This window comes from Pygocentrus nattereri, chromosome 7 (assembly GCF_015220715.1).
Source record: "Pygocentrus nattereri isolate fPygNat1 chromosome 7, fPygNat1.pri, whole genome shotgun sequence".
NCBI classification, from domain to species: Eukaryota; Metazoa; Chordata; class Actinopteri; order Characiformes; family Serrasalmidae; genus Pygocentrus; species Pygocentrus nattereri.
Genome location: NC_051217.1, coordinates 35,770,595 through 35,794,888, shown reverse-complemented (window position 1 = coordinate 35,794,888; position 24,294 = coordinate 35,770,595). Strand labels below are relative to the sequence as shown.

The following is a 24,294-nucleotide window of genomic DNA, read 5'->3' as shown; positions in this document are numbered from 1 at the left end:
ATGTGAACAATCATTATCTTTGCTGAAACCATATTTTCCCGCACCCACAGCAAGGGAAATATCAAAGTTCTCGCGAGAATTATGTGTTCCCCTTCCACATGTCATGTGAACAATCATTATCTTTGCTGAAACCATATTTTCCCGCACCCACAGCAAGGGAAATATCAAAGTTCTCACGAGAATTATGTGTTCCCCTTCCATATGTCATGTGAACTATCATAATATTTGCTGAAACCATATTTTCCCACCTCCACCTATGTTGTGTGAACTCTCAATATCTTTGTCGGAACCATATCTTCCCCCACAGCATGGAGAACATCAAAGTTCTCGTGAGAATTATGTGTTCCCCTCCCCATGTCTAGTGAACTATCAGTGGTTCTCGCACTCCTACAGTTAATACAGTTTGTGAAGATTCTAAAATTGCCCTCAATATCATCCAAAACAAATGTGTGTAAAATGCTGATATTTTTTTGTTTTATGTAGCTGAAACAGCCTGGGGTCAAATTGACCCCAAAGAACACAGATGTGTACAACATATGTACAGGGCATCATCATATAATCATGTTTATTTTATGTTTACTCAGTTGTCCCCATTAACATAGGAAACAGTCATTAAATATGAAGCAAAAAAAATGATGCCAATCATTTATTTAAAGACGTTAAACACTGAAGATAATAGGAGGGTTAAAGAAAGAACCTTTAGCTATATATAACGTTAGTATGGCTTTGATAGACGTTATTTAGCTGTAGCTAGCGGCCATTGCTAACCGTACCTGTATTCCCAAACAAGGAAGCTAGCTTCATTAGCTGCTGGCACCAGCTGGCTAACATGGAGCAGGTCCTGTGACACATTTACAGCATATCAGCGATTTCTCTCATATTATAAATGCAAAACAATAACTTGTATATGTAAAGTCTGTTTTACAGACCTCGTTTAAACTCTCCTTTAGCTTATGGTAGGCTAGCAGGCTACATGCGCTAAGCTAATTAGCTAAATTACCATTAGCAGTTTGAGGAGCACCAGCTTCATATGAGCAGCAAAGTTTAAAGCTAACTGGCGAGCTATTTTAGCAAAATGGCGCACGGGATTATTCTTTTAGTTTCATGGTGATTTTTGAAGCATCCATCCATTTTTTAATCCACTTCCCCGTCAGGGTCGTGGAGGGGTGCTGGAGCCTATCCCAGCAGTCTTCGGACAGGTCACCAGTCCATTGCAGGGCAGACAGACAGTCACTCACACCTATGGGCAATTTAACATTTCCAATTGGCCTGACTGCATGTCTTTGGACTGTGGGAGGAAACCGGAGAACCCGGAGGAAACCCACACAGACACAGGGAGAACATGCAAACTCCACATAGAGAGGATCCTGATCACCCGACCGGGGAATCAAACCCAAGCCCTCCTCGCTGTGAGGCAACGGCGCTACCCACCACGCCACCGTGCCCCAGCACCTCGGAAAACATCCACCTTTCACTGCTCAGTCAACAATGCGCCTCCTAGCTAAACTGTATCTTAGCATCACGGTTTTACTGCGAAGTGTTGATTTCCATTTTCTGGTGATGCTGCTTTATGTTAGCCGGGTAATGCAGTTTGTGAGAATGGCTACTGTTAGCAACAGCTTCTAGCCAGCTCAGCTAATTAGTTGAATATAATCAAATTCATGCTAACTGCGTATAAAAGTTCTTCTTTCTTTTGAAAACAGAATTATTACAGAATCACTGGCATGTTGTATAAAGCAGACTGCAGTAAAAACGAGGCTGTCCCACACATTTTAGCTCGGTTTAAAGTTAAATCAGCGCTTCCATCCACTCCTTATTCTCGCTGTTTGACAGTGCAGGAAACTAAAATATAGATGTTGTAGCTCAGTTTTATCGTACAACTGCTATAACATTTTGTCATCACTTCTGCAGTAGCTGTATGGAACGGAAGTGAGTTTTACCCGGCTAACGCTTAAACCAGAAGTAATCATGATTCTTTGTGAAAAGGTCCCATGGTGTTGCACTGGTCTGAGTGGATCAGACACAGCAGTGCTGCTGAAGTTTTTAAACACCTCAGTGTCACTGCTGGACTGAGAATAGTCCACCAACCAAAAATATCCAGTGTCCTGTGACCACTGATGATGGACTAGAGGATGACCAACACAAATTGTGCAGCAGCAGATGAGCTACCATCTCTGACTTTACATCTACAAGGTGGACTGACAAGGTAGGAGTGTCTAAAAGAGTGGACAGTGAGTGGACACAGTGCGTAAAAACTCCAGCAGCACTGCTGTATTTTATCCACTCAGACCAGCGCAACACACACTAACACACCACCACCACGTCAGTGTTATTGCAGTGCTGAGAATGATGCACCACCCAAATAGTACCTGCTCTGTAATGACCTGATAAAATGGACAATGAGTGTAAAAACAAGGACATAATGTTATGCCTGATTGGTGTATTTAGGCAACGTCACCAGCTGCCTGGTGAATGTGAGCAAATAAGTTGCCAGCTTATGGTGACTCACCAGCTGATGCAAGTTTGCAGTATTACAGGATGAAATGACTTGCGGTCACTGTGTAAAGACTCAGTCATCACAGAGATCATAGAGACCACAGCTGAACATATAGCCACTTTGACTAACCAATAAGAACCAACCACAACAAGAACTCCTCAGATCCTCTTCCTCACTCCAGACATTATGCAGCAGCGTGACTCCTCTGCAGATAATATCATGCAGCTGGGCTCAAGCACAGCTGGCCTCAATTATGTGGGTATCCATTTACTGCCAGACACAGGTGCCAGTGTGTTTCTGATTGTTGACAAACCAGTTTTTCATTTCACTGCCACTGTCCATAACCTCTACTGCTCTTGTGATTATGGTGACTCTAGAACTGATCTAGTTGGCTCCCTCCACATGACTGCAAATTAAATGTTTTGCTGTGTTTAATTCTGTTTCTTTTTCTCTGGGTATCAACATGGGCTTTTGTTTCTAGCAATATCTGATTTCAGGACTGACTTTCTCTCTAACCTATTGGTAACCAGCAAAGATGTTTCTCTAGACATGCAAAGCACTTTTTGTTGTCTGATGGTTTTCTGAAAGTTTGCTAAAAGTTTCCAATAGTTTTCTATTGGTTGTATAATGGTTGCCTAAGGTTTTAATGGTTGTCTTATGGTTTTTTGAATGTTTTCTAATGGTTTCTAATGGATTTCTAACAGTAACAAAATGACCATCTCAGGCTTGGGTACACCTGCAACTGGAAATCTGTCTGGAGATCCACTGAGTGCCCCACCACCGCCAGTAGAGGAAGCACCCAACACAATGGAAAACAGAAACAGCATTGAAATTACATAAGAATGAGTGTCAAGTATGTCAGGCACTATTGCAAAACGATGAGCGGTCACTGTCTAAGGAATCATTCATCACAATGACCACAGCTGAATGTGCAGCCACTTTGGCTGACCAATAAGGACCCACCTCCAGAGAAACAGCCTCCACAGATCCTCCTTCTCACTTCAGCCAGCGTGCAGCAGACTGACTCCTCTGCATTTTCACTCTGAAATGTTTTTGTTATGTGGTTTTTATGAAGCCCCGCTGGTGACATCCTGTATAAATAAAAATAATGCATGGCCATGCCTTAGTAAGGTGTGGTAATGAGATGATTAAGTCTACTAAGTCATGACTTAGTAAGGTGTGGGAAGAAGATCACAGCTTACTAAGTCATGGCAATGCATTAGGATCTCTTTCCCACATTTTACTAACGAATTAATCATGTCAATCGAACACCTTATTAAGTTGTGGCCATGCATTATTGTTATTCATACAGGATGTCACCAGCGGGGCTCCATAAGTTTTCATCTCTGTTCTAAAAAATTATTTTGTGCTACATCCTCAAAAATTATATATACAGCCTCAATTAAAGGGGTTCAAAATTACCTGTACTGGAGTATCTTAATCCTCAACTTAAGTAATTAAATAAGGAATTTGATGATACTCAAATGTTTTCAATTATGTATATTTGATCACTTCTTTTTACATTTACATGTAATGTATATACAATAAAGAAATATGATATTCAGTGCATTAGAACTGGTGGCGGAGATGAAGATGCTGAGATTTTTGTTGGGAGTCACAAGGATGGACAAGATTAGAAATGAGCAGATCAGAGGGACAGTGAAGGTGGAGCAGTTTGGAGATAAAGCCAGAGAGGCCAGGTTGAGATGGTTTGGACATGTGTTGAGGAGGAATAGTGGATATATTGGGCAAAGAATGTTGGAGATGGAGCTGCCGGCAGAGGGAGAAGAGGTAGACCTCAGAGAAGGTTTATGGATGTAGTGAATGTGGACATGGAGATGGTTGGTGTGAAAGTAGAGTAGGCAGTGGATAGGGCAAGATGGAGGCAGGTGATCCGCTGTGGCGACCCCTAAAGGGAGCAGCCGAAAGAAGAAGAAGAAGTGCATTAGAACTTTTGGTCAACCGACTCGGCAAAGAGGGAAATTAATGAGTTAAGAATGATATTGACTTATTATCACAGTAATACATTCGAGGAAACACTCAAAATTTGCTAGCAAGCTTTTAGACAGTTTGCCAGCTGCATAAAAATATCTGAACTTCCGTATGTTTCAAAACATGTCATTTAAAAATGCAGTTTTTTGCAAACAAAAAAATACACTAACACATTAACAATAGGCCAACGCTTGTAGCCAGTTAAGTATTGGTTATGATCATTGACATCTGATGTTTGATCAATTTAAAAAACATCTTTTTTTTTTGTGCCAGAGAGACAGAGACACATTGAATGTGCTGCTACGAGGACAGTTACTTGTTTGTATTTGCTGTATTTGGTTCATTTCTATTATGCCGCCTAAAAAGAAGTACACCTACGAGGAGTTGATAGAGGAGATGTTTGAATTGAGCGACTTTTTTATTTAAAAAGTATTTTTATTTTGATATTTTACAATTTTATACCATTTTATTTATATAGATATTTATATAGTTCTTTATTGTGTGTGGTCTAAATAAACCAGTATTATAAGAGTAATTGTTATTATAAGCAGCTGACAGTAAATACCCAGTGTACTTAAACAGTGTTTTATTAGCTGGAATATTAGCCATATTGGCCCTGAGCAAAATCACTCAAAGGCTTGGCTGCTGTGACAGTCTGTCACATGCAGTTTTAGCAATCTACATGTATCCTACAGGTGAGAATATCAAGAAAAATAAGTCATAATATGCCATATAATGAACAATCATCATAATTCTTATCTTTTCAACTCCTAGGCACTTTATTCTAAACATTTCTAAAAGATGTCTAAGGTGTGAATTGATTTTTTTGAATTGATACATTCATATGATAAAATTTTGATCAAAACATGTACAGTTTTATAAAAATTTGAAACCTTTATTTGGCATTTACATCTCAAGTGATTACATATTTGAGAAGCCACATGTCCTCTGAAAAAAAAACAACATATAGCATATGGCTGTCTCATATAATTACTAGAGTTACAACACCTGAAAGAGGCACTGACAAAAACGGGGAAAAAAAAACACACTTAATAGGACATGTGCCCTAAAGGTAAAGACAGATTGGTGTATTAAACGAATTGACCTTTCTACAAAGATGAAAATGAATAGAATGCCTTTTGAAACTGTCAGTCACACCACGTTTTGATAAGTCCATGGAGTGTAAAGAAACTAAACACTGAAACTGACAAAATAAATTAAAGATACACTACATAGCCAAAAGTATGTGGACACCTGACCAATACACCTGCATGAGCTTGTTAGACATCTCTTTTCAGAGCCATCCACTATTTCGCAAAATTGTGGAGTCTGTCTGTTGGGTTTTGTTTATATTTATCTAAGCATTTTTGAGGTTGGTGAAAGTGCCTGACTTTAAATTAGGCATTCCAAGTTATCCCAAAAGTGTATAGTGCGGTTAAGATCTGGGATCTGTGCAAGCCACTGGAGTTTTTCTTTTTGTGCACAATGACGCAGTCATGATGGAACAGGAAAGGGATGCCACAAACAAACTGTTGCCACAAAGTTGGCAGCACATAATCATCTAAAAAGTGTATTTGTATGCTGTAGCATTAACATCACCCTTCACTGGAACTAAAAGGCCTAGCCCAAACTCTGAGAAAGAGCCCCAGGCATCCCTCCTCCACCAGATTTTACTGTTGGCACAATACATTCCAGTAAGTACCATTTTTCTGGCATCTGGCAAACCCAGATTCAGACTGCCAGATAGTGAAGCATGATTTTATCACTCCAAAGAAAATTTTTCGTGGAAGCCCATTTCATTAAGTTCCCAATGCACCGTTCTTGTTTTGACGTTACTTCTAGAGGCAGTTTAGAACTCTGTAGTAAGTGGGATGGGAGATTTTTACACACTTCAGCACTCAGTGGCTTTACTCTGTGACTTTATGTGATCTGACACTTTGTGGCTGAGCAGTTATTCCTACATGATTCCCCTTCACAATAATAGCACTTACAATTGTCTAGGGCAGATCTAGCAGGGCAGAAATTTCACCAACTGACTTGTGGATATGTGAACATACCACAAAGTGCCAGCTGTATTTTCGATCCAGTCCATTAGTAGTACTCACTGACCAGTCCATGCTCTGGGTTGGCAGGGGAACTGAAGGGAAAGGCTGCTGCTGACAGTGCTAAAGTTAGCTAAGAGGTATTTACATGCAAGGAAAGGGGTGGGAACAGATGGGATAGGGATGATTGCATTGTCTCTGCTGGTCACTACAGTGTCCGTAGTGGATGATTGGGGTCATTATAACTCTCACTCAGTGTCAGAAACAGGAGTCCTGTCCTGTAGAGTGTGGACTGTGGTTGTTCTGTCTTACTAGGCTTCTGCAGTGTCTCCTTATAGGATGTGGGGTAGTGTTTGATGACATTCTGCACAGGACAGATTTTTTAGTGCAGTATTCGCTGCCCACTTACAAAATTTCATCTCGCTCCCGTCCACTCCCACAAAAAATTTACGCCATTTGTCCTGCTCCCATATACATCCTAAACATTTAGTCCCACTCACAGTTATATATGGCTGGTTTCCGTCTTAGTCATGACTGAAATTGACTGCCAGACTTGAGTATGCCAGAAATGACTATGGTTGCGCACTGGCCTTTATTAAGAGTACTTTCCACAGCTGTGACTGTCAGGCTGTTTAATAGCTCTGCTGGTTCTGGAACCTACAAGAATGTTGAAATCACATGTTTACATGATCAGTTGCTTCCATTTAGAACTTAAACAGCCTGAACTATTTAGAACAGCTTTAGAACTATTAAACAGCCTGACAGCCTGACTTTTTATAATGAGTGCATTCATTTTCAGTATTTTGCTTTTAGGTATTTTTAGATTAGGTGGTAGTTAGACTTTAATTTTGACTATTCATTAATTTGCAGGATTTCGCATTACTTTAGCCCAATATACTACACCCCCCCCTACACAAACCAACCAAAGGAAAAAGGTCACCCCAAGTTCACCTATGACTTGCAGAAACAAAATTTTTCTTGCTTGTTTCTTTTTTCCATACTCTTGTAACAAATTTAAGAATGCAACTTTACACCAAATTATGAACGGATGAACCAAACTCCAGGCCTATTTAATGACTTTCCGAGGTTCTAAAACGGGTGGCCTTGGCATGAAAACCATAACTAAACAAAACTTTTCAGGGAAATTTGGTCAACAATTATAGATCATGTGATCAATCATGGCTTGTCTGTGACAGATGATAGAAAACAGATCCAACCAGAGTATTTGGTGATTCTGGGGCTCTGGGCAAAAGATAAGAATGGGGCCCCCTGGATGCACATTTTTACACGATTTGATGCTCTGGGCTTCTGGGTGGTGCAACGGTTTACGGTACAGATAAAAGAAAGCCAAATCTAATTTTACAATTTTTGTAGTCATATTATATTTTTAGACATTTTACTTAAATAACTGTATTTGATGATATGATCTGGCCATAATGGCAGACAATTTGACTTGTTTTATGAAATAATGCTTGAATAAAAAGTAACATTATCTGTCAATATAGTGAGATCATCTGATGCAGAGTAGCTCCGAAGTAATGGAATGGAATACTTTAATTAAATTGCAGTGCACTGGAACAATTTGATGATGGGACCCCTGAGAAGAGCCGATCCATTATAGAAATGTCCAAAGCACGTTAAAGGTATGATCAGTTTATCAGTGGCTGGAGCATTTAGCAGACAACTGTGACAAACTGAGGCAGTAGATGTACAAAGACGGTGTGTGGGAGTGCACAGATGTGGAGAAGCATGCGCTCCAAAAATATAGTTGCTATAGCACCAGAATCTAAATATTATAACCCAGAGGAGCACATCACTCTCCAGTGTGGCTCAGCAGGAATAGGAGCTGCAGTCAGGCCAACCAATAGCCTACAGTAGCAGGGATCAACACCCACGGAAAGGGGATATATGAAGATAGAAAGGAATGTTTGGTCACTCTGTTTGCAAAGGAAACTTTTCTGGAGAACCATGATGGATCACTGTTCAGAGAGCCCAAGAATGCTACTGAGGTTGCAGAAATATGACATCAGTGTTACATACACAGATCAGGCATAGCATTATGTGTTAGAGTGTGTCATGCAAGTGGATCAGACACAGCAGTGCTGCTGGAGTTTTTAAACACTGTGTCCACTCACTGTCCACTCTATTAGACACTCCTACCCTGTCAGTCCACCTTGTAGATGTAAAGTCAGATACGATAGCTCATCTGCTGCTGCACAGTTTGTGTTGGTCATCTTCTAGTCCTTCTTCAGTGGTCACAGGACACTGCCCAAGGGACACTTATTTTTGGTTGGTGGACTACTCTCAGTCCAGCAGTGACACTGAGGTGTTTGAAAACTCCGACAGCACTGCTGGGTCTGATCCACTCAGACCAGCGCAACACACACTAACACACCACTGCCACTGTTAGTGTTACTGCAGTACTGAGAATAATCCAGCACCCAAATAGTACCTGCTCTGTGAGGCTCCATGGGGTCCTGACCAGTTCCCAAATGCTTAGAGTGTTCTGAAAAAAAGAGGTGATGAAACACAGGGGTAAACATGCCCCTGTCACAACTTTTGGAATGTGTTGTTGGCATCAAATTCAAAATGGGCATATATTTAAAAAAAAAACAATATTTCAGGTTTAATGTTTGATATGTTGTCCTTGTACTATTTTCCTTTAAAAATATGGTTTACATAATTTGCATATTATCACATTTTATTTTAATTTACATTCTGTGCAGCGTACCAACTTTTTTGGAAAAAAGGGTTGTATATAGGTTTGTAGCAAAATTGGAAACTTGCTGATGCTCTCCGGAGCACTGGACAGCAATGTGGGATCCTGTGCCATGTCAATGGAACATTGAGCAGCACTGTACGTGCAAAAGTCCTCGAAGCCCTGGCACCAATGGAGAGAATCTGGCTCTGGTCTCAGAGTCCTCCGGGGAGCCTGAACGGGAGCCAAGAACAGGGTTGTGGTGCAGGTCAGCCTCTGACTTCACCTGGGCTTTACTACTGAGAGCTATATTACTAAATCTAAAAAATCTGGTGCTGCTCAAAATAGTGCTGGAAATGTGGGAGGTTATTAGTTCCGGAGATGAGCTGCAGCTGAGTGGGATGATATGAGTGGTGCTGTTTTTCAGCCCCCAGAAAACCACGCTCTAGTTCCCTGACCAAAATTGATAGCCCTGATCTTACACATATGTTTTCTATTGCTGTAAGTTTCCAATAGACACGTTGTAATCCTCTCGATAACATATTTTAGCTCTTTTTTTGGATAAACTGAGAAAACCTGTGTTTTCAATGGAAAAATGTGAACTCTGCACTGTCATAGCATATTTGACACAAATACCCAGATCAATAATAATGATAATAATAAACAATCATAATAAGCAAACCAAGAGGAGATGGCAGATTGAATCTGCAATGTCAGGTTGACATAACACATATGTCTAGTTACTAGTAATGCTGACATTAGGTTGTGTCATATGGGATGAAATGATAGCACATTATGACAGCTGACCTTTTAGCGTGTACATGTACTATATCACTATATATACACCAATCAGGCATAACATTATGACCACCTCCTTGTTTCTACCTTCATTGTCCATTTTATCAGCTCCACTTACTGTACAGTGGGTTGCAAAAGTATTCATACCCCTTGAACTTTTCCATATTTTGTCACATTACAACCACAAACATAAATATATTTCATTGGAATTTAATGTGAAAGACCAACACAAAGTGGTATACAATTGTGAAGTGGAAAGAAAATTATACATGAATCAAAACATTTTTTACAAATAAAAAACTAATAAGTGCGACGTGCAAAAGTATTCAGCCCCCCTGAGTCAATACTTTGTGGAGCCACCTTTTGCTGCAATTACAGCTGCAAGTCTATTAGGGTATGTCTCCACCAGCTTTGCACATCTAGTGACTGAAATTCTTGCCCATTCCTCCTTGCAAAACAGCTCAAGCTCAGTCAGATTGGATGGAGAGCGTTTGTGAACAGCAGTTTTGAGATCTTGCCACAAATTCTCAATTGGGTTTAGGTCTGGACTCTGACTGGGCCATTCTAACACATGAATATTCTTTTTTTTAAACCACTCCATTGTAGCTCTGGCTTTATGTTTAGGGTCGTTGTCCTGCTGGAAGGTGAACCTCCGCCCCAGTCTCAAATCTTTTGCTGACTCCAACAGTTTTTCTTCCAAGATTGCCCTGTATTTGGCTCCATCCATCTTCCCATCAACTTTGACCAACTTCCCGGTCCCTGCTGAAGAGAAGCACCCCCAGAGCATGATGCTGCCACCACCATATTTGACAGTGGGGATGGTGTTTTCAGAGTGATGTGCAGTGTTATTTCTCCGCCACGCATAGCGTTTTGCATTGTGGCCAAAAAGTTCTATTTTGGTCTCGTCTGACCAAAGCACCTTCTTCCACATGTTTGCTGTGTCCTCAACATGGCTTCTGGCAAACTGCAAACGGGACTTCTTATGGTTTTCTTTTAACAATGGCTTTCTCCTTGCCACTCTTCCATAAAGACCACATTTGTGTAGTGCACGACTAATTGTTGTCCTGTGGACAATTTCCCCCACCTGAGCTGTGGCTCTCTGCATTTCATCCAGAGTCACCATGGGCCTCTTGGCTGCCTCTCTGATCAGTGATCTCCTTGTTCGGCCTGTAAGTTTAGGTGGACGGCCTTGTCTTGGCAGGTTTACTGTGGTGCCATACTCTTTCCATTTCCGGATGATGGATTGAACAGTGCTCCGTGAGATGTTCAAAGCTTGGGAAATCTTTTTATAACCTAAGCCTGCTTTAAACTTCTCCAAAACCATATTCCTAACCTGTCTGGTGTGTTCTTTGGACTTCATGATGCTGTTTGCTCCCCAATATTCTCTTAACCAACATCTGAGGCCGTCACGGAGCAGCTGTATTTGTACTGAGATTAGATTACACACAGGTGGACCCTTTTGAGTCATTAACAGTCATCAGGCAACTTCTGAATGCAATTGGTTGCACTCAGGGAAAAGGGGGCTGAATACTTTTGCACGTCGCACTTATTAGTTTTTTATTTGTAAAAAATGTTTTGATTTATGTATAATTTTCTTTCCACTTCACAATTGTATACCACTTTGTGTTGGTCTTTCACATTAAATTCCAGTGAAATATATTTATGTTTGTGGTTGTAATGTGACAAAATATGGAAAAGTTCAAGGGGTATGAATACTTTTGCAACCCACTGTATAGGGTCACTTTGTAGTTCTACAGTTACAGACTGTAGTCCATCTGTTTCTCTGATACTTTGTTAGCCCCCCTTTTACCCTGTTCTTCAGTGCTCAGGACCCCCATGGACCCTCACAGAGCAGGGAGTATTTGGGTGGTGGATCATTCACAGCACTGCAGTGACACCAGAGTGATTTGAGAAAAAAAGAAAAAAATGGCAAAATGGAGCACAAGAGACCAAAGAAACCCACAAATGTGAGAATTTACAATAACCACTGTATTTTCTTAGTTTAATGTCATTTTAATGTATTATGGTCGTTTTCTTCATAACAAGCATGAAAAATCATTAATAGCATGCTAACATCTTGGTGGCTAGCTAGCTAACTTTCCCCGATCCACCTTAAATAGTCCAGCAGTTCAGACGTCTGAAGCACCAGAATATAACTGCTGCACCTTTTAAGGTGGAACAGGAAAATTCAAACAAGAAGCTGGTCAATATATGACTTTAGCTTCATATCCCTGAAGAATTAGGAGTGGGTGATAATAAATAACCCCCCCCCCCCTCTTTGAAGGCATGTGATGCCCTAAATGTAATTAAATCCCAACAGTTAACAAATGCCTCTGCTATCACTGCAGATGGGCCACTACTAATAACTGTTAGCAGTGCTAGTAGCTGTTAATCAATCAATGTTTTTTGGTTGTTTTTTTTTTTTATTTGTGAGTCACATTTATTTGTGCAAGATTTCAACTACTACCCCTTATAACTCAGCTCCAAGGGGTTAGGGTGACACTCAAAAACGAGGGATAGGGGTGAAAAGAAGAAATGGGATTGGGCCTAAAGAGTTGGCGTACATACTAACTGCATCACTGAGGTGGGCAGAACTTTTTGATTGACATTTAGCTGTGAGAGGCAGAAGACAGAGTGCTTGAGTTACACAATGAATTACATGTTAAATGACAAATGATGCAAGCCCTCAAAAATGTTTTTTTTATTAAATGAGGTCATATTGACAACTATATTACACATTTTCATCATTTTGACCAAATAATATTCTATAACTCATACAAAAACATTATGGATTATATATATATATATATATATATATATATATATATATATATATATATATATATATATATATATATATATATATATATAATCCTGAAGATGCAAGGAGTAGAGTTCGTAAAGGTGGATGACTTCAAATATCTGGGGTTAACCATCCAGAGCAATGGACAGTGCAAAAAAGAGGTGAGGAAGAGGGTGCAGGCAGGATGGAGTGCAGTGACGTCAAAAGCTTTCCTGAATAAAACAAGAGCTCTAAAACAAATGACCCTGAACCAGAAATGACAAGGCAAAATCCTCAGGAAACACTGGTTAGACATGGAATATGATGTGGATTGCACGAAAAGAGGACAAAGAAAAAGCAGGTCACTGTGTTTTATCCATCCATCCATCCATCCATCCATCCATCCATCCATCCATTTTCTAAGCCGCTTCTCCGTAAGGGTCGTGGGGGGGTGCTGGAGCCTATCCCAGCAGTCTTCGGGCGGAAGGCAGGATACACCCTGGACAGGTCGCCAGTCCTTGGCAGGGGAGACAAGGGAGACTTTGCTTTTTTATTTTCAAACAACTGACTTACATGCAAATATATGTTAATAAGCACTAGGCGGGGCTACAGGGTACATTTTAGGAAATCCTCAGCACTCAGAGTCAGAACGGCATCATTCCTCAAGCTAAACGACTGAGAGAAAGCATTGTCATGTCTCTGATCTGCTGAAACAGAACATCAGACCAAACGCTGTCAGACCAAACGGCCTCAGAAAAAACTGTGAAAGTGTTATACTGGCATTTATATTGAGATACACAATAGTTTTCTAAGTTATATGAACCAATATGTGCTCAACGAGGCTTGCGTTTGATCTGATACCTTTTCCCTGATGCCGTTTGGTCTAATGTTTATTTTCACCAGATCTGAGATCTGCCTAGCGCTTATTAACATATATTTGCATGTTGGACAGTTTGAAAACAGAAAAGCAAAGCGTGAAATGACACTTAAATCTCCAGCAGGTGGTGCTGATGTTCCTTTGCATTTGCGTTTTCATTCTGACACTTAACGCGCAGCCGCATCATAAACTGCATCTCAAACTGTCAATTTGCAGTTAATTTATCCATTTTGCATATTCATTTTTATTTTGTCAGATATGCAGCTGATTGCTATGAAAAAGAAATAAGAGCATAAACATTGCATCCTGATTTTAATTTTGACACATATTCTGCATTTCATGAAGAAAAGCCAAAGCTAAAGTGAAGCTTGGATTTTCTTTTATATTTTAGCTTTTTCATTTTAGATATGGCCATGAAACACCAACGACTAAAATTAAAGAAAAAAAATAGCTGTTTTACATTTTTATTTTTGTCACAAAGGACTATGAGTAATCTGGTGTGACTAAGCAAGGAAGTCTTTCTGTATAGGAAACTGGCTGACCTTTGACATCCCTGCAATGTGTTCACCATGTGTCCTGGCAGTACAGCATGATGTAGTGTGCTTTGGCACAGAGCTGACAGAGAGGATCTATTTCAGGGCTACTTTTAACAACAGCCATTAATTTCACTAGGATGAAGGAAGGAAAGAAACCCCATGAGACCCTAAATATGAGTGTTCAAGCATATCTAGAAGTGTTACTCATTCTTGACTGTGTTTAAAGATGGTAGTTACGGATTTAAAGGGGTCATGTGGGAATAGGGCTATCTGTTGCCTTGTTTAAAAGGTACAGCATGCTTAGAGAGGTTCCAAGTATAATGCAACCTAAATGTTGTAAATAATATTTGGGCTATGAGCTTAGGATCTGACACCAAACAGAATGGTGCTCTGCTCATCTCATTGGGCCAGTTTTACATACCTAGATTAAGAATATATCTGAATTTATTATTTTAATTTGGTCATAAGCCTAGATTAGAAAAGGCTTCTTTAGTGGTGAAACCTGGTTGGCATTACAGTTTTGTCTTGAGATCAGATCAGGTTTAATCTATGTGCAAGAAGCCCATAATCTGCTAATGGAAGTGAGTCAGCCTCTGTAAAGGCCCATGAGTATGGTCAGGTCCATTATGTATTGGTGCCAAGGGTTATAATGAGGCTGACCACCTGGACAAAGCATTAAAAAAGCAGATGGCGGATAAAGTGACTTTGGAAAGAGGGTAAGCAAAATCTATTTTTAGGAAAGGAACACTCCATAAATGGCCTCTGAAGTCATGCGTCATTCTATGGTCAGTTCCCCCAGGGAACTGGTCTTATGAAATATGAGGTCATTAAGGGGATAAAATACAAATAATGCTACATTTGTGCTACCAGCAGGCCAACACTCATGTTCACTGGAATCACGTGACCTGATAATCTACTATAAGACACTATTATTTACCAACAATCAAAATATATAGCTCTAAGCCATATTTGACAAAGCTTGGTGGTTGGTGTGGGGTATTTTGGTAAGGTTGCCAATCTAATGATGTCAGTTTACAGCCCACTATATTGATGACACAACTTCATTTTTTATCTACATGTTGAGAGTTGGGTTGGAGCAAAACTGTCTGAGGGTCCCTGAGGACCAATCTGAAAACCATTGCTTTACATGATGAAGCAGGTGTAGTTGACACATTTTTAGTTGTTAAAGCATTAGATGCATTAGATGATGTAGTGCCAAGAACTGTTGGTTAACCATTGAAAAAGATACAGACTTAATATGATATGAGAAAGTGAGAAGAAGTAGAGACACAACACACAAAGCATAAGTCACTGGTATTTCAGGACATCCAGAATTTGTCAAAGTGTGCAGAGATTTGTTCGCTTTGCTTTCAAACACAGGGATGCAAACACTAGATCTACAGTTATAGACTACTGCTTATCTTTTTCTACCACCCAAATAATATCTGGTCAGCTGTGGTCTCTTTATATTGAATGGGGTGGAGCAGGGCTCTCCAGTACTACTCCTCAAAGATCAGTGTTCAGGGAGCAAAGCCCTGGGGTAAAGGGTGGCAACAGCTGTTTATCATCACAAGGACTACAGTCAATAATTGTAAAGTTTATAAAGTGTATCTACAGTATTATGCAAAAGTCAGAGATTTTCATTTATTTACTTTTCAGTCAAAATGACCATTATTTACTTTTCATTAGATATAAAAGATTAGTTTTAAAAACAGATTTTCCAAAAAGAGTTTATCAAAAGATCTATACAGAATGGGACTCTAACAACAAAACAAGGGCTGGTAGAAAACCAAAATTGTCACCACAGAAAAAACAGAGATTTCATTGTTGAGAGATGGGCAAAATCAAGCTCTACTCTGGCTTCAGATCTGAAAACATCCACATTTGTTTCTGTCCATCCTTCCATTGTGAGAAGACGACCCAGTGCAAAGGGTCTGAAAGGATGTGTAGCTGTCAAGAGGCCTCTACTGAGAAAATGTAATAAGATAGAAAACAAAATGCAATTCAAAGAAGATGATGCTGTTCTCAGAACAACAGACTGACCACCCCAGTGTCCAGACCTCAAGATAATTGAATGATGGAGCAGGTGTAGTTGATTCATTTGAGGTCATTAAAGCATAAGAGCATGGTGTGGCACCAAGAACTGTTAAACAATTGAGTAAACACTGTAAAAGATGTTAAATTGAATGTGAGAGTCTTGTGAGCTGGAGCATATTAGGCAGCATTGTTGTATGAAAATGCCTCTAAAGCAAAGATCAGTTTTGATTTTGGAGAGTCAGTTCCTGCTCCATTGTTCCCAATACAGCCTACTGCCAGAGAGTTATCTGCTAGGTTTAGGAGGCAAGTCAAACTTTCACCACAGCATTCAACTGGATTTACCTTTGGCTTGGGCAGGTTTCCAAAATAGCAAGGTGTCACAACATTATCAACACAGCGGTCAGCTGCAGGTACTACCAATAGAGGATAATGGTGGTCGTTCCAATTACTTTCAGCTTAATTATCAAAATGGACTTGAGAGGACAGCATTTTTAACATGACAAAAAAGGACAATCAAGAACAATCAGTTCAGGGAAAGTAGGCAGCTTCAAGCATACCCATGATAAGTACCAGATTCATGATCTATCCCTCAGTGTGGGTGTAAGTCCATTCAGAGTGGTTTGACGTGTGAGTGGTTTCCTGTCGTGCCAATAGGAACCAGGAACCCAAAAAGGTTATTGACTCTCAAAGCTCCCTCACAGAAAGAAATAATTTATTCGCTACCACAAATGTTGTTTTATGACAGTTTTGTGATTACTTTTTACATCCATTCATGGCAGAGTGGTAAGGGAGTGTGAGGAACAACCTAATGGGGGCATAATTTAACACAGACTTCTTATGTTGTTAAAGAGGGTCAAGCAGTGTGTGGTTCTGGCCACATTACCACATTTCCTGGCAGCCTCCAAACAAAATTCTGATGAATTTGTCAGCATTGTAAAGAGATCTGTGCCAATAAGTGCTTTCATGGCATGTAAGTAATGTTTTCACCACAAGTTTTTTTTTCGGTTACTCAGCTGTTTGTGTAAAAACCAGTCATTAGGGGTATACTTTGTGTACTTCTGGTGCCGGTCCCAAGCCCGGATAAATGGTGAGGGTTGCGTCAGGAAGTGCATCCGGCGTAAAACTTGTGCCAAAACTATCATGTGGATCACAAATATTATTGTCATTCGAGGCCCGGGTTAACATCGACCGCCTCCGGTGCTGTTGACCAGCAGGGTGCCAGTGGAAATTGGACTACTGTAGGTCGAAGACCATCAAAGAGGAGAGGAGGAAGGCGGGTTAGAAGGCAGCGAGAGAAAAGGAAAGGCAGGAGTGTGGAGGTTAGAGTAGGGACTCTGAACATAGGGACAATGACTGGTAAAGGCAGAGAGCTTGCACACATGATGGAGAGAAGGAAGGTAGATATTCTGTGTGTCCAGGAGACCAAATGGAAAGGAAGCAAGGCCAGGAACATTGGAGGTGGATTCAAACTGTTCTATCATGGTGTAGAGAGTAAGAGAAATTAAGTAGGGATAATCCTAAAGGAGCAGCTTGGGAATAGTGTTCTGGATGTAAAGAGAGTATCATGAGCCTGAAGTTGGAGGTTGATGGTGTGATTTTGAATGTGGTCAGTTCATATGCACCACAGGTTGGTTGTCAGTTAGAGGAGAAAGAGGAATTTTGGAGTAAGATGGATGAAGTGGTAGATGGTGTCCCTAGAGAGGAGAGATTGGTGATTGGTGCAGACTTCAATGGACATGTTGGTGAAGGGAACAGAGGGGATGAAGAGGTGCTGGGTATGTATGGTGTGAAAGACAGAAATGTGGAAGGTCAGATGGTTGTAGATTTTGCAAAGAGAATGAAAATGGCTGTGGTGAACACGTATTTTCAGAAGAGGGAAGAACACAGGGTGACATACAAGAGTGGGAGGTGCACACAGGTGGATTATATCCTTAGCAGGAGATGCCACTTAAAGGGCAGTCGTGGGCTGGAGGTTAGGGAGCTGGCCCTGTGACCGGAAGGTTGCTTGTTCGATCCCCAGGGCCGACAGTCCATGAGCAAGACACCTAACCCTCAACTGCTCCCCGGGCGCCGTGGATAGGGCTGCCCACCGCTCCGGGCAAGTGTGCTCACTGCCCCCTAGTGTGTTTGTGTTCACTAGTCTGTATGTGGTGTTTCACTTCACGGATGGGTTAAATGTGGAGGTGGAATTTCCCTGGCTGTGAGATCAAAAAAGTATCACTTAACTCAAAGGAGATTGGAGATTGTAAAGTGGTATAGGGTGTTTGTCTGTAGAATGAGATTAGAAACAAAGAAGAGGAAGAGAGTGAAGACAGAGACAAAGATTAGGTGGTGGAAGCTGAAGGAGGAGGATGGTTCAGGGAAAAAATTGCAACAGACCCTTGGGGCAGTGAGGAGCTACCTGAGGACTGGGAAACTACAGCTAAGGTGGTGAGAGAAACTGCCAAGAATGTGTTGGGTGTTTCGTCTGGTCAGAGGAAAGAAGACAAGGAAAGTTGGTGGTGGAATGAGGAAGTCCAGGAGAGTATTCAGAAGAAGAAGGCAGCTAAGAAAAAGTGGGATAACCAGAGAGATGAAGGAAGTAGGCAGGAGTACTGTGAGGCTAGTCGCTTAGCAAAAAGAATGGTGGCAAAGGCTCAGGCCTATGATGAGCTGTATGAGAGGCTGGACAGTAAAGAAGGAGTAAAGGACTTGTATCGTTTGGCTAAACAGAGAGATAGAGCTGGAAAGGATGTACAACAGGTTAGGTCACAGGGCTGGTTCCGTAACCTCCAGCCCACAACTGCCCCACAGATTTAGCTCTGCCATAGCAGCGCCTTCAAAAATAAGAAGAACTTGTCAACGTTCCCCTCCATGGAAAATTTTTGGTAAAAGGTGAAAGATTTGTGCATGAACGAAGAGAAACCCGAGCTATGAAAATATGTTGCAGAAACTCTGCCTGTCTCCTTAAAGTTTTTAAAAAATCTTCAACTGTATGAATATTAAGTCCTATTGATGGGGTCTTAATTATAGTATAAACATAAATTTCATTCATTCATCTTTTCCTTTTCTTCTTTCTCCCAAAATAAGACATTCCGGCTCACACTGTGTGCCGGAGTCAAATTTCTGATATAAAACAAAGCACACAGCCTTTAGACTGACCTGCTACACTTACTGACTGGGCCAGTTTATTATAGAAACATAAACTGATGGTTTCTACCTAAAGCTGACCTCTGCACTGGACAAAATACTTAGTATCTAGCAACATGTTTTTGAATAAGAAAAAGAGGATTTGTCCTAAAATGCGAAACAAATGGATTTAAAAATTATAATAAATAATAACATAAAACTGCAACATTACTGCAACATTAGTACAAACAACTGAACTTCCTACTGACTTGTAAGGTGTCTGGTAATAAGTGTAGCAGCACCGCCCCCTTACATTACAGCAAGGAAAGAAAGCTGCAGTCAGATCAGACTGACACAGCTGGAGGAGAGATGGGGGCTAAATGTTCGCAACTAAGAAGAAAAGCAACATGTGTAAGAATGGATGCTTTATTTACTTTATCACAAGTATAAGGTGTTATCTGAATTTGTGGCAGTGCAAGAGTGTCACATTGTTTACTTTCTTACATCTTATGAAGTGATTCATGCAGCAGCTTCTTAAAAGAATGTAAATAGACTGAGGCTATTTTATTAGATTAGATTACCACCAGCCAAAAATTGGCTTATTGTTGACTTCTGTGGTCTAACATTCATTTACATTGTATATATTTATATACACAGACCATGGAGCCTGTCCACAAATGTCATCCTTGCTAAGAAGTCTTAACTTACATAAGCACACTGATAGCAAACATAATAAACACTGAATTATACATCTGACAGTCTGCCATCTTTATCAACTATTTAATTAAAATTTTATTTATTTTTTGTTTGGTAAATGATTTTATAATAAAATGTTAATTAACGCTTTGTTTCACATGTTACACTTCAATAAATTCTTCTGTAGTGCTTAATTTGTACTAAGTAAGTGGTTGGTGTAGTGTAGTGGTTAACACCTCTGCCTTCTACGCTGTAGACTTGGGTTCAATCCCCTACCTGGGTAAGCACCCTACACTAAACCAATAAGAGTCCTTGGGCAAGACTCCTAACACTACCTTTGCCTACTTGTATAAAATTATCAAATTGTAAGTCACTCTGGATAAGAGCATCAGCCAAATGCCGTAATATCTCTATTATTGAGCAACATTAATAAATGACTTTAATAATAAATCAGCATTTTCGTTATCGTTACTATGAGAAATTATGTAGTACAATAGTACTTTGATAAATTAAGACCTTACTTAACCATTTAGTAATGATTATAAATGAATGAATAAAATCTAAAAGTTCATTCTCATTTTTCCAATTAGTTCAGGAGAAATTGTACCCTTCTGTACCATTTAATAATGCTTATCACTCTCTAGTACTGTTGTTATTGTAAAGTGTTTCCTCTTTTTTATGTATTATAATGTTGATCATCCATCCATCCATCCATCCATTTTCCAAGCCACTTTTCCATCAGGGTCGCGGGGGGGTGCTGGAGCCTATCCCAGCAGTCTTCGGGCGGAAGGTAGGATACACCCTGGACAGGTCGCCAGTCCATCGCAGGGCTAATGTTGATCATAATAATGTAAATCAATTACTTATTAGACATTAAGCAGCATCATTACTTTATGTAGCAAGTTCATGCACGTTAGTTGCTGTAAAGCATAATTTGACATTTTTCTATAACATAAAGTTTCTCAGTGTTGGGTAAAGGGAACTATATTGGAATTCCTGTAGAATTCCTTTTCTAACATGCTGTAACTGCTTCTTTACTCAGCAGGCTTCCATAAATGCGAACAGCTGTGGCCTAGTAACCCAGACAGGCCACCAAGGTATTTTCTATTGTATTTCCTATACAAGACATTGGGTCCTATTATGTTTACAACTCTTATTTGTGATGGTTACCTACTTGAACTCGTCACTCAGGCATATATACTTTTATTGTAAAGTAGGTTGCAGGGCTCTTTCCTGTATTGTTTTTCTTGTAGGTGGTAGAGGTCTGAAACAGGGCTGTGTGGTTTGGTACTTTCCACAATTGGTGCTGTGAGAAAGTATATGCCACATTCAGTACTGTGAGAAAGTATATGCCACATGGTGCCTTGTAACTCCCACAGGGATCGCATTTTTGCCCAGTGTCTTTCTTATTGTAATCATGTACATTGACCTTAACTGAGGCAAGTGAGGCCTGCAGTTCTTTTGATCTTTAGTTCTCTTTCGTCTGGGTTCATTTGCGACCTCCTGGATGAGTTGTCGGTGCGCTCTTGGTGAAAGTTTGGTAAGCCAGCCACTGCTGGGAAGGTTCACCACTGTTCCAAGTTTTCTCTGTTTGTGGAATGGCTCAGACTGTGATTCCCTGGGGTCCCAGAGCCTCTGAAATGGCCTTGAAAATTTTCTCCAACTGGCAGATTTCAATGGCTTTGATGTACATCTATATTTGAATCACTTTAGAACGAGGCATCAAATGTTGCTTTATGAGACCTTCTAGCTGCTTCACATTGCCAGACAGGTTCTGTTGAAGTGATGTTTGAATTGAACAGGTCTGGCAGTAATCATGTCTGGGTGTGGCAGTGAAAGTGAACTCAATAGTCAGTTGAATTAGATCAAATTGTTAATTTAGTAGCTAAGGGGCAATTACTTTTTCACATAGGGCCAGATAAAGCTGAACAGCATTTATTCTTCAATAAACAAAATCATCATTTAAAAACAGCATTTTATGTTTACTGGGATTATATTTGTCTAATGTTAAAATTAATTTGATGATCTGAAACATTCAAGTGTGAAAAATATGTAAATAGAAGAAATCGGGGAGGGGGTAAATACTTTTTCACAGCACTGAATGAGAATGCTCTTTTGTTTTTTTATTAACATCTTAAACTTCATTTCTGCTTTTTCGTGTGCACAAGTTCCTTTGAAGAGTGTGGAGGTGGAGGTGCAGGTGAAGGGGCATGTTGCCACGGTAACATCCACCCTGCAGTACGTGAATGAGGAGGAGCTTCCGGTGGAGGCCCTGTTTGTGTTCCCGTTACCTGCAGAAGCAGCTCTCTGTCACTTCAGCGCCAAGATCGCCAATCAGGAGGTGGTGGCCAAGGTGCAGGAGAAACAGAAGGTGAGCGTGACATCCAAGAGCAATTGGGCCAAAGACTGGAACTAGCCTGGCTGAGTAGGCCTCTTGGTGCCTCTTCTTCCTTGGTTGATGGAAAGTTGTGGACCCAGATGAATAATAAACAACTACAGACAGATTGCTTGAAAAAATCTCAAAAACCAATCATAAACCGATCAGGCATAACATGATGACCGCCTCCTTGTTGATACACTCTACTTGTAGTTCTACAGTTACTGACTGCAGTCCATGTGTTTCTCTGATACTTTGTTAGCCCCCTTTTACCCTGTTCTTCAGTGGTCAGGACCCCCATGGACCCTCACAGAGCAGGTACTGTTTGGGTAATAGATCATTCTCAGCACTGCAGTAACACTGACGTGTTGGTGGTGTGTTAGTGTGTGTTGTGCTCGTCTGAGTGGATCAGACACAGCAGTGCTGCTTGACTTTTTAAATACCTCAATGTCACTGCTGGACTGAGGATAGTCCACCAACCAAAAATATCCAGCCAACAGAGTCCTGTGGGCAGCGTACTGTGACCACTGATGAAGGACTAGAGCATGAACAACACAAACTGTGCAGCAGCAGATGAGCATTCTTTTCGGACTTTACATCTACAAGGTGGGCCGACAAGGTGGACACTGAATGGACACTGTTTAAAAAAATGTGATTTTCCATTAAAAGCACAGTCTGTTTCAGTACATCCAAAAAAGCAAATATGGCACAATATACTAAAATATACTAATGAGAGGACATGCATGATGTGGATGAGAGCTGTGAGAGACAACATTGATCCCAAGCACCTTCAAGAGCCACAGAATGTGGCTTGAGTCTGTGCTGCCAAAACCCGTGCCAGCTGGTTCTCAGTAAGGACAGTGTAAGAACCTGAGCAGAAGAGTGAAAGCACTTGTTACTCTTACCTGGATGCCTCAGCCTTCACATTTCAAAGCCGCACCACTAGGGTCAAACGTGAGACACTAAAAGCAAGCGTTAGCTTAAGCGTTAGCTTAGACAGAAAGGCCTTAAACACGTCCATGCAGGTTCATTCCAGGTAATTGAAGCTTCATTGTTTCAAGTTTAGATGGGATCAACACTGAATGGACAGACTTGTGTTTTGTGTGGAGCTCTGAGCTCAAGCTATTATTGATTATTATCCTTGTTAACGACATGGGCTAATATTGGGCTAAACCAACAGCAATTCAGGCTCAGCAACACTGCACTGAAGCAGGGATAATTACTCAAATCTGGCTAAAATAAAGACGGAATCTTTCTGATTATTAATATTACAATGGGAGCTATTTTTGTTTCTGCTCTTTCTCATCTCATCTGTTCAGCATGCAGAGTAGTGGGGGAAGGGGTATAGCAGTAAGAGGGGGGTTTACAATTTGAATAATCACGTTTTCATAGGTGGGACAGTGTGGCAGTAGGTAGCGCTGTCGCCTCACAGCAAGATGGGCCTGGCTTTGATTCCCAGGCCAGGTAACCAGGGTTCTCCATGTGTCTGTGTGGGTTTCCTCCCCAAGTCCAAAGAATTGGCTGTGTCTGCCCTATGATCTTCAACCCAATGACTGCTGGGTAGTGTTGAGGTCTGATTTATGACTTTGAGGATATGTTAAATTAATATATTTGTATATTAATTAAGTAATCAAGGAAAACTGAAGCTGAATTAGATTTTTTTATTGATGGGGATGTAACAATACACTCAGCCCATGATTCAAATCAAATCACAATGCTGGGACTGTGGTTTAGTATTCTTAGGAATTTTGAACAAAATATGAATGAAGAAATCAATGTTGTTGCTGCTTAATAATCAAATAGGAGCTAGGATGAAGGAGGAGTGCTGTAGTGAGTTGTTGACGTATGTTATTT

The 24,294-nt window shown here is 40.5% G+C and overlaps 1 protein-coding gene and 1 non-coding gene across 2 annotated transcripts in view; one reads left to right on the top strand and one right to left on the bottom strand.

The window, feature by feature from the left end:
• The first annotated feature begins 308 nt into the window (after nucleotides 1-308).
• LOC108429876 (von Willebrand factor A domain-containing protein 5A-like) overlaps nucleotides 309-24,294 on the top strand; it is a 43,933-nt gene continuing 19,947 nt past the window's right edge. Inside the window, exons 1-3 of the mRNA XM_017701936.1 lie at nucleotides 309-329; nucleotides 21,106-21,160; nucleotides 22,232-22,434. Of these exons, the coding sequence (XP_017557425.1) occupies nucleotides 309-329; nucleotides 21,106-21,160; nucleotides 22,232-22,434 (279 nt within the window). The remainder of the gene's footprint in view (nucleotides 330-21,105; nucleotides 21,161-22,231; nucleotides 22,435-24,294) is intronic.
• On the bottom strand, nucleotides 19,057-19,171 carry LOC119263761. Its single transcript, XR_005130497.1, has one exon. It is a non-coding gene; the product is annotated as a U5 spliceosomal RNA (small nuclear RNA).